Below are 10,918 nucleotides of genomic sequence, written 5' to 3' on the forward strand. Positions count from 1 at the left end.
GGCGCTTCTGCTGAGCCCTGACAGCCCCGAAGAAGCGCCGATCAGCTGCACTGATCCTGGCGCTTCCGCTGAGCCCTGACAGGCCTGCAGCTCCAGCTGTCTCTCAATCAGGCTTGTGCGGTGCTGTCACCGGTTCAGCTCATTCCCCTCCCCTGCTACTTTTCTGCCAGGTGCCAATGTACCACAGGTGGTTCCCCGTGCCACTGGTTGAAAAGCCCTGCTCTACGTGAAGCTGGCCTTGAAAACCACTCAGACGTTACAACTGGTGCTGAATGCACAGTAGCACAGTTAATGTTAGTATTGTAATGAAATATGTGGACGAGGGGAAGAGATGCTGCCTAGGAAACAATCAGACAACAGAAGGGTAAACTCCCAAGGGCTTAACAGTCAGACAAAGAAAGTTAGGAAGGATGCATCATAATGGATCAGAAGTTTAAAAGTGGCAAGGGAAAGTTTGTATCTTCAAATTTGCAAGATTCTGTTCATGTAGCCTTACAATTAAGTAGATTTAGCTCGTCTAATGATGTTTACCCAGAAGGATTAACTCCAATGCTCCATGACCTGCTCTGGTTACTTGTTCCATTCAAGGTGCTGGTGATCATTTATAAAGGCCTTCATGGCATATGGAACATTTTTTTCTGAGGAATTGCTATCTCCCATGGTTTTTATCCATCTGGCAAAGTCAAGCAGAGGTGATGCCTTCTGCAATTACATCCCCCCCCTCCTCCAGACATTCATATGGTTCACACCCAAATGATGTTCCAGAGATCTTTAAAAATATAGCTGTTCTCCCAAGTTTCATGGAGTGCAATTGTGGAGCCCAATTTGTGTTTTATTTTGTGAGATATTGTTATAAAAATGCACCAGTTCCTTTGTACAGCTTTATTGTTTTAAATTGCAACTTGCTCCAGAAGCATCCTGGCATCACGCAGCCTCCAAATCCAATCCAATCTTATTAGGTTTATACAATATTTCTGACAAAATTACACGTCCTAATTTATAAAGCAGCAACAGAAATTAACCACTTGTGCACAGAATCCCAAAACAAAGAAAACGACAGTCAGTTCACCGCAACACCAAATTAGTAAAACTTTCTAAGCTCAGAATAAGTAATAATTATAAATATAAGAATACTCCAAATGGGAAGATGTTCATATAAATAACACACTGATTGGGGTAACAGTTACTCTACACAGTTATTCTATTTTCTGTACATAGTATAGTTTCAATAACAAACTCTTTTGAATTAAGAAACAGCCAAACCCCAATAAAATACGAAAATTCAACAAGATATCAAAACCAAGAAGAAAATATTATCACAGCACTATATAGCCCATTATTTAAAAGGGACAAGGACAAACTGTGGACTCTGAATTAAAGAAATTCCTCTTCAGGTTTATCCACTTTTGTCCAAGGAAAACAAAGAGCATTGAATAAGTTTCTCAAATTAAAAACTATGCACATTTGCTTATTTTATACAGCATTCTTGGGACGTTTTTGTTAAGCCAAAAAGCGGAGACAGGCAGCAAAACTCAATTCTTAACATTTAAAATCATTTTCAGAGTCATCTCTTCGGTTTTTGAAATTGCAGCAAGCATTATTTTCACATCCACAAGATGTAGAAATATATACATTTTTTTAGAAGCTGGATCGTGCATCCAATTGGAACTTATGCTGTTCCAACGGTGTCAGCAAAGAACGGTGAGAAGTTAAAAGAATAGGAATAAAAGGAAATTGGACTTACTTCAGCAAAGTCATTGCACTTCCTCGGAAAGAAGGACGAGGTTTGTGCTTGAAGAATTCCTGCACACTTTTGGCCTCTGGCAGGTAATAAGGTAGTGTCATTGCAGCTTCTACCATAAAAAAAAAGTAGAAGAAGGAAATCAACCCAAGCAAACCATTAATTGCATTACGACCGTATCATAAGATCACTTTTATGTCTCGAGTGTAAATTAATGAGAGAGAAAAATGAATTTCAATAACTGCAGAATCAGGCTGCAGCGTTAACAAAACTGACGAAAGGGAAGGAATACTTTTTGAATGTGCTGTATTATGTGAAGACCTGGCTGCCTTGAGAAGTCCATAATGGTGAGAAAGGTGGAAGGAAAAGAACAACCAGAATCAGTTTACAGAAATGATTCCAGCATGATGGATGCACCATTGGAAGACCAGAAGGAAGGGCCAACGCGGACGTAGATTGGAGAAGGTCTGTGGGATCACAAAGAATCGAGTCCATCTTGATTGAATTTGATGTGTTTTCTTAGGTAAATTACACAAATGCCTTGTCAACAGAGTACTTTTTGGGGGGCACAATTACAGTGCTGTATGAAAATTGCCCCTGGGGTGTCTTAAAACAGGGCTTTTCAACCTTTTCACCTATTGTACCACTTTTAGGATATGGCAACATCCGAGTACCACCAGTCGCCTAGCAAGGTGTCAAAAACTTGATGACCAAAAAAAAAATATGAAAAAAGTGATAAAGTACAGGTAGTCCTCGACTTACAACAGTTCGCTTAGTGACTGTTTGAAGTTACAATGGCACTGAAAAAAGTGCCCCCCGAGCCACAGCCGAGCAAGACACCTGCCTGCCCAACCGGCTGCGCTCTTCCTCCTGTCCGAGGTTTTCATTGTTGTGAGCATTTCTGTTGAGGATTGGCAGTGGGGGTGGGGTGGGGGGTGTTTGGTTTTTATTCCCCCCCGTCTGCTGGGTGGTTGCAGCAGGTTTTGGTCACTTCACATGACCCTGGGACACTGTGACCGTCATAAATATGAATCAGTTGCCAAGCATCTGAATGTAAATCACAAGACCCTGGAATGCTGCAATATTCCAGCTGTCGGCGCTTTTTCAGGGCTCAGCAGAAGCAACAGGATCAGCGCCGAGCTCCAGCTGGAGCCTGTCGCTGATCCTGGCGCTTCCACTGAGCCCTGACAGCCCTGCAGCTCCAGCCATCTCTCGCTCAGGCTTGTGCAGTGCTGCCATTGGTTCAGCTCATTCCCCTCCCACACTACCATTTTTTTAGGATGGTCGCGTACCACCTGGCAGGTGCCAATGTACCACAGGTGGTACCCGTACCACTGGTTGAAAAGCCCTGTCTTAAAAGCATTATAGGGTCTCTTAAAAGCATTATAGGGTCTTTTTTATACCTCTAACAAGTCGCTGACTCTCACTGTGGAGCTGCTTGTTTTCTTCTTTTGTTAACTTGGTTGGTTTCAGCTTCTAAATAAAGAAAGGGAAATCTTGTAATAAATAACTCTTTTAAAAACACATTGTGAAGTATAATTAAAAATCAGACAGGAGCAGATGGAAGATGCATATGCTGCCACATGACTCTCTACTTAAGTTGAACTAAAAACTAGGCAGAAAATTAAGCCATGTATAAGTCAATATGGGGGGGGGGGAAAGAACTTACCCTTTTTCTAGATTCTTTTAAAAGCAGCTCTTCGTTTTCATCCATTACGTGTTTGTAATCCTCACTCTCTAAAAATAGCTGTTTGAAACCAAAAAAAGGGAATGTTAATTTTCATCTCGTGCTTGAGGGACTTGATGGGATTCTGTGTGAGACTATGGACAAAAAAATAAAAATTACTAAAGAACTGGAGAAGATAACAAAATACAAAGACCTACAAATAGAAATAGAAAAACTGTGGCAAAAGCAAGCAAGGGTAGTACCAATAGTAATAGGCGCCTTAGGTGCAACCCCAAAACAACTGGAGCACCACTTAAACACCATCATCGGCATTGACAAATTCGCTATTAGTCAATTGCAAAAGGCGGCCTTACTAGGAACTGCTTCCATTCTGCAACGATATCTGTAATACCATCAAACGTCCACATCTGTCTATCACAGGTCCTTGGTAAATGCCAAATCCAGTCTGAACATCTGGCTGACTGTGCGATGATTAATAATAATAATAATAATAATAATAATAATAATAATAATGATGATGATGATCAGGTCCTTGAAAAGGACTCTGGTGGATAAAAATGCCAAATCGCCTCTAGACATCTGGCTGTGTGATGAACAACAACAACTACAACAACAATAATAACTTTGATGCAACTCACCTTCTGTTTTTTTGTTTTCACTGTCTCTGCAGTGTTTATTGACATTTCCAAATTTTCAACTTGAAAAGAAAAGCCAACCTCTTCCTCCTCCTCCATGCCATTGTCAAAGAGCTCTTTATCTGTCAGCAAACACCCACTGTCATTAAAAGGAAAGTCTTCGGCATTCTCCTAAGAACAATGGAAATAAAATACAAGAATTCCAGTTCAGAGATTCAATTTCATAAATGGGTTTTTTGAACCTGCCCCTGCCCTACATAAAATGAACTGCAACACCTGTCATTCCTAGCTTCACATCTTTCAGATCTGTTGAATTAAAGCAGGCATGTCAAACTGCCGGCCCACGGGCCGGATGCATCATACTAAAACTGCGCCCACCCCATTGCTGGCAATGGGGAAAAAGTCGCGATACGTCATGCGACGTCACGAGTTTGACATGTCTGAATTAAAGTCCTCAAACAGTTATGTTAGAACCCACTACTAGAAACTAGGTCGGGGAAGCCAGCATGACAGAAAATACCACAAACCTTGGTAAAAAGTTACACTGGCACAATGAATCACTCCCCACCTCCCCACCAGATGTTTTGTATAGAGCCAAACAAATTAAACAACCTGGCCACTGATGCTAGGACGCCCCTAGTCCATCCAAATCTCAGTCTCTTTTCAATCATTTATCATGCCCTATGTCACAGAGGATTACAAGCAGGGGCTTTTGTGAGATCAGGCTTTCAAACAATTACATATGCTGAACTTTTTCATATCTGGGAAGACTTGTGTTAAAGTGACTCCTGCTTTTCATGTTTCGATGTGCAGTGGTTGCAGTTGTTACTTTTGTAAACGGAGAGGAGCATCTGCATAAGCAATCAACCCTCTTGCAAAGAATAAAATACGAGTAATTGAGAACAGGGGTCTGCAACCTTGACCACTTTAAGACTTGTGGACTTCAGCTCCCAGAATTCCTCAGCCAGCATAGCTGGGAACTGAAATCCACAAGTCTTAAAATGGTCTAGGTTGGAGATCCCTGATTTAGAACAGGGCTTTTCAACCTTTTCACCCATTGTACCACTTTTAGGATATGGCAAAATCTGAGTACCACCAGTTGCCTAGCAAGGTGTCAAAAACTTGATGACCAAAAAAAAAAAAGGAAAAAAGTGATAAAGTACAGGTAGTCCTCGACTTACAACAGTTCGCTTAATGACTGTTCGAAGTTACAATGGCACTGAAAAAAGTGCCCAAGGCACAGCTGAGCGAGACACCTGCCTGCCCACCTGGCCACGCTCATCCTCCTGTCCGAGGTTTTCATTGTTGTGAGGCATTTCTGTTGAGGATTGGCAGCGGGGGTGGGGTGGGGGGGTTTGGTTTTTATTTCCCCCCGTCTGCTGGGTGGTTGCAGCAGGTTTTGGTCACTTCACATGACCCTGGGACACTGTGACCGTCATAAATATGAATCGGTTGCCAAGCATCTGAATGTAAATCACAAGACCCTGGAGAGGCTGCAACATTCCAGCTGATCGGCGCTTCTTCTGGGCTCAGCGGAAGCGCCAGGATCAGTGCTGCTTTCCAATTGATTGGTGCTTCTTCAGGGCTCAGCAGATCCTGATCCTGGCGCTTCCGCTGAGCCCTGACAGCCCTGCAGCTCCAGCCGTCTCTCGCTCAGGCTTGTGCGGTGCTGCCACCGGTTCAGCTCATTCCCCTCCCCTGCTACCACTTTTCTAGGATGGTCGCGTACCACCTGCCAGGTGCCAATGTACCACAGGTGGTACCCGTACCACCGGTTGAAAAGCCCTGATTTAGAACACAGGCAAAGCATTTCTGTGCAATAAGCAAGACAAATTGTTAAACGGATGTTCATCGTTTGCATCGGTTCGGTCTGGTGTGCTCTGGATCGTGTTGCATGCTACCAAATGTACCCAGTCATTTTCTTACTTCGCATCATACCTTTTGTTCTTGTGGCTTTCCCTTCTTCCTTGCTTGCCTTGTGGTCTTCCTCTTCTTCTCTTCCTTCCTCTTCCGTTTCCTGGAGCTGCTCTTTTCTTTCATTTCTTTCCTGTTCAAGCTCTCCTCTTCTCTCTCAGGAAGTCGAGGCAACAGGTTCTCAGCATCGCTGTCATCGCCATTCAGCCCAGCCTTGCCTTTGTTTCCCTTTACGGCCAGCCAATTATATCTTTCCTTGGTGCTGTCCACGTCGCTGGGCGCAGCCTTCAGGTGCTCGGGGACACCGTCTTCTCCTTCGCTGTTGCTGTCAGCAAGCACCCTCCTGCCTTTGACTCTCTTACGTGTGCAGATCTCCTCCTCTGAATCTGCCCCAAACACACACACGACACAATGCTCGCTTACCACGCAAAGCCATCGTTTGTTTAACCCTAGGTTGCCATTTCACACAGCCCACTAAGCCGCGATAAAGCTGGCGTATTTATTTATTTTATATTTCGCACTTCTCCACTGCCAGTCTCCCTCATGGAGGGGCTCTGGGCACTGTACAATTTAATCAAAGTAATCAAACGTTACAAACTGAACCATTGAAGATTAAAGATTTTTTTAAAAATGTAAAACATTATAAAACTGCAAAAGATGGAGAATTCCAATATGGGGAGGCTAGGAGCGGTTAATACAAGTGTGTGTGTGGCGGGGGGTAGGGAGATGTCATGGAGCCCAGCAGCTCCATAGTTGTGTGGACCCTTGTATCCTCCGTGCAAGGTTACACAGCCAAAGTTCTGACCCCTTTGCGGAAGGCCAAGGGATTGGGGGATTTCCTCACCTCTTGAGGGCAAGAGGTTCCACAAAGCAGGAGCAGCAGCAGAAAAGGCCCTCTTCCTAGATCCCGCCAGTCAAAATTCTTTGACTGGTGGGGTCTGTAGCATACCTTCTTCATAGCCCAGGGGGAGGCAACCTTGGCTCTTTGATGACTCATGGACTTCAACTCCCAGAATTCCTGAGCCAGCCATGCTGAGGGGAAAGGGAGAGATTTCCAAGCTGAGCCATGCTGGCTCAGGAATTCTGGGAGTTGAAGTCCACCAGTCATAAAAGAGCCGAGGTTGCCTACCCCTGTCATAAAGTTATTTTATCTAGAGGTTACAGAAGAATTAACAACTCCCATATAAAAAGAACCACTTAAACTTTGTAAGGTGGCAAAAATACTTGGTGGCCTGCACTGAGAAAAAAATACTTTCTCACACACAAACAAGATTACATAACATTAGATTATCAAACTAAATCGAAACAGTATTCCAGTGCAGCAGTCCCCAACCTTTGCAGCTTGGCGATCTGGCTGCGGGCGAGAGGAGAACTGGGCTGCGTGGGTGGTGAGCCGGCGTGCAGCTTGACTCACGCAAGTGGTGGACCGGTGCGCACGCACATGCAGCTCCACTGCAAGTGGAGCTGCGTGTGCACACCAGCCCACCGCTTGCGCAAGTTGAACTCATGTCGCCTGGTTGCGTATATGCCATGGCCTGATAGCGGCCGTTCTAGTGAAATTGTACCAAAAAGATACACACCTCCTTCGTCAACGGATGCAACTCCCTTGCTTATCTGGGACCGGAAGCTCATTTCACAGCTGCCTTGTCCACTGTCTGAATCACTGTCAGAGGTATCTTGAGTTCTCACATCCTGGGCCTCCAAATGGAACTGCAGTTCAGGAACATTGGTGAGTATGAAAAGATAAGCACGTGTAATATCCAGCATGCACCAGGGATTTAAAAACCAAGGCAAATACACCATTATTCATTTCTTGTCAGATCCAAGCCCACATGATTCCATTGGGCATCACTACTAGGCACTTTCCAAAGGAAGCTACAAGACCAGATTACCCAAGACTAAGTTTGTTATTATCACGTTCATCTCAGATTTCAAATGGACCCCAGAAACATCTGCCTCAGTTATAAAACTGTACTGAAATGTGATTGCAACTCTACACTGCAAAATTCAAAGGCAAGGTTCACATACATCATGCAGAATCTTAATGTCATTTGTTTCTGAGAACCAAATCACTGTAGCTTATTCACTAAATCATTGCTAAATGAAAGGTTTAGTAATAGTTGTAAACTTTAGCAGTTAGCATCTACAGAGCTCATGGCTCATTAACAAAAGGAGAGTCAATTAGCTTTACTTCATGATTTGTGAGAGGGCCATTCAAATATTTTTCATGATATTGTGCAAGAACAAGATTTAGGAACTTGCAGTCATCTAGTGCAGAGGTCCCCAACCTCGGCAACTTTAAGACTTGTGGACTTCAACTCCCAGAATTCAATCCTGGCAGTTGAAGTCCACAAGTCTTAAAGTTGCTGAGGTTGGAGACCCCTGATCTAGTGGCTAGATAAATACTGTCAGTTATATCCATGTGGGACTGTTATTCTGGACCGATAGGTTAAAATTCAGGCTCAGCTATGTATGACTTTGGATCAATCACATTCTTTCATTCCAGCCTACCCAATAAGGTGGTTGTTGTGGGGACAAATAGGAGGAAACACTATGTATACTATCCTGAGTTCCTAAAGATGGAATATAACTCTGCCCAACAAACACACCATCTTGAATATAGAGCCTAATGAACAAATCTCAATACTGTAGCTCAATTACTATCTTTCCCACATACGGTTAATATTGTTGTGTTTATTAGCATTGTATTTCATTCCTTCAATACCAAGCAGATTTCCATAATATTGCTTATATATGCACTTGCTGTAAAAATATGTAACCAACATTATTTTGCATACTTTATCTTACTTGGCCTCTTTACTATCTTTAACAAGATTGATTTCTGGGACCTAAACGAAGCCATCACGATTCCAGAATTTCCAGTCCCTGCTATCTATCAGAGGGACCATTCTCACGGATAGCACTGGTTAATACTTTCTTCAACCCTGATTCATTTACTAAGTTTTTGTTGTTGTTAGTTGCGAAGTCGTGTCCGACCCATCGCGACCCCATGGACAACGTTCCTCCAGGCCTTCCTGTCCTCTACCACCTTCTGGAGTCCATTTAAGCTCAAGCCTCCTGCTTCAGTGACTCCATCCAGCCACCTCCTTCTCTGTCGTCCCATTCTTCTATTGCCCTCCATCTTTCCCAGCATTAGGCTCTTCTCCAGTGAGTCCTTCCTTCTCATTAGGTGGCCAAAGTACTTGAGTCTCAACTTCAGGATCTGGCCTTCTAAAGAGCAGTCGGGGTTGATCTCCTGTAGGACTGACCGGTTTGATAGCCTTGCAGTCCAGGAGACTCGCAGGAGTCTTCTCCAGCACCAGAATTCAAAGGCCTCCATTCTTTGGTGCTCAGCCTTTCTTATGGTCCTTAGTTAGTCTTAGTTAGTCTTTGCAGCTAGGTTGCCTAAACCTGCCTTCCAATTCCCCAATGCTAATTCACTCCTCCTGCTAAGCCAACATTTCCCCGGTTTTGTACAGTATCACTTGTGAACCTGGGTCCTGAAAACATGCCTTTTTTCCAACACGTAAACATACACGCACCTTCACCCCCGTTTCCTCCAACCCGACCAAGTTTATTGCATCGGAACTCAAAAAATCCAAAAGCCTGGATGGCATTGCCGAGTTGGGGCTCTGCTGCCGCCTAGGGGCCGTCTGGGGGGCTGCCCTAATCGCTGTCCCCATCTATTACCTGGCTACACCAAGGATGCCCAGCATACCCGTGGCATGCCGGGATATCGAAGCGCAGCCGCAGTGCACGCCGGGAGCCGTAGTCCCGCGTCTCTGAAGAGCCTACGAGGGAAGGCGCCCGACAGCCGAAGCAGCTTCTCCTCCATAGCTCGTCCCAGCCCCGCACCTGACACAGGCCAGACTCACCTCTCCCTCCGCCGCCGCCGCCGCCGCCGTCATGATACCCGCCTCCCGCGTCCGCTGAGAGGAGCGACCGGACTCCGGAAAGCGCCAAAAGCTCCGGCAGAGAGGCCGCGTTTGAGTCTTCGCGCTCTTGCTCGGCGCTTGGCTCCGCCCCTCCGCCCCAGCCAGTCACAGCTGGCCTCCAGCCTTATGGAGCCGCCCCTTTTAGTTCCCATTGGTCAACAGCTTGAGTCGGCGATTTTCCGGACCAATGGTCAAACCGTGTTTCCTATACGGGACCGCCCTCGTGGAGGAATTTCTTGGCTTTCGTAGGCCTACAGAAGTACAATGAAGGCGTCTTTTTAAAAATGTTTTTAGGCATAAGAAAAACCTTTAACGTTTTTTCTCCTCTTGATAAAAGAACTATACCAAGGGTAGGCAACCTTGGCTCTTTTATGACTCGTGGACTTCAACTCCCAGAATTCCTGAGCCAGCACGGCTGGCTCAGGAATTCTGGGAATTGAAGTCCACGAATCATAAAAGAGCCAAGGTTGCCTATCCCTGAACTATACTATGTTAAGCACGGCCATTGTGCCACTGTATCCCAGGGGAGATGGAAAAGTAACGCAAAATCCGTATTTTTCCCCTTCGAAAGATTATGGCAATTCTATAGGGCAGTGCTTTTTAACCTTGGAAAGTGCAGGGTGTATGGACCTCAATTCCCAAAATTCCGCAGCATGCCGGAGCTGGCTGGCTGGGGAGTTCTGGGAGGTGAAATCCACATATCTCAAGCTATTCTTAGATCTGAGTTGGTGGTCTTGGGGCGTATGCCTATATATATGAAAGTCAATCTGAGTGTCCAGCCTGATTGTTATCTCAATATGTAGAATGGAATAGGAGACAAAAGAAGGAGCAAAATTTGTCCTTTTCTCTGTCTTGCTTTGACGGGAATGTGGTACAAAAAACAAATTGAAACAAATTGAAGGTTTTAATTCTCTCCTGGGCAAGAAGCTCTACTGCGTTACAAATAACAGAACACCAATATATTGTCTTTTTTAAATTATATTTTGTGGCACATATTATAATAGCC

At 44.6% G+C, this 10,918-nt stretch overlaps 1 protein-coding gene across 1 annotated transcript in view; it reads right to left on the reverse strand.

Moving 5' to 3' along the window:
- CLSPN (claspin) overlaps nucleotides 1-9,885 on the reverse strand; it is a 43,353-nt gene extending 33,468 nt beyond the window's left edge. Inside the window, exons 1-7 of the mRNA XM_029285729.1 lie at nucleotides 9,853-9,885; nucleotides 7,563-7,687; nucleotides 6,129-6,371; nucleotides 6,002-6,080; nucleotides 4,067-4,234; nucleotides 3,411-3,488; nucleotides 3,145-3,214 (exon numbers count right to left, since the gene is read on the reverse strand). Of these exons, the coding sequence (XP_029141562.1) occupies nucleotides 3,145-3,214; nucleotides 3,411-3,488; nucleotides 4,067-4,234; nucleotides 6,002-6,080; nucleotides 6,129-6,371; nucleotides 7,563-7,687; nucleotides 9,853-9,885 (796 nt within the window). The remainder of the gene's footprint in view (nucleotides 1-3,144; nucleotides 3,215-3,410; nucleotides 3,489-4,066; nucleotides 4,235-6,001; nucleotides 6,081-6,128; nucleotides 6,372-7,562; nucleotides 7,688-9,852) is intronic.
- Nucleotides 9,886-10,918: the final 1,033 nt, after the last annotated feature.

Source organism: Protobothrops mucrosquamatus, unplaced genomic scaffold (assembly GCF_001527695.2).
Source record: "Protobothrops mucrosquamatus isolate PMUCROS unplaced genomic scaffold, P.Mucros_1.0 scaffold2140, whole genome shotgun sequence".
Taxonomy (NCBI): Eukaryota; Metazoa; Chordata; class Lepidosauria; order Squamata; family Viperidae; genus Protobothrops; species Protobothrops mucrosquamatus.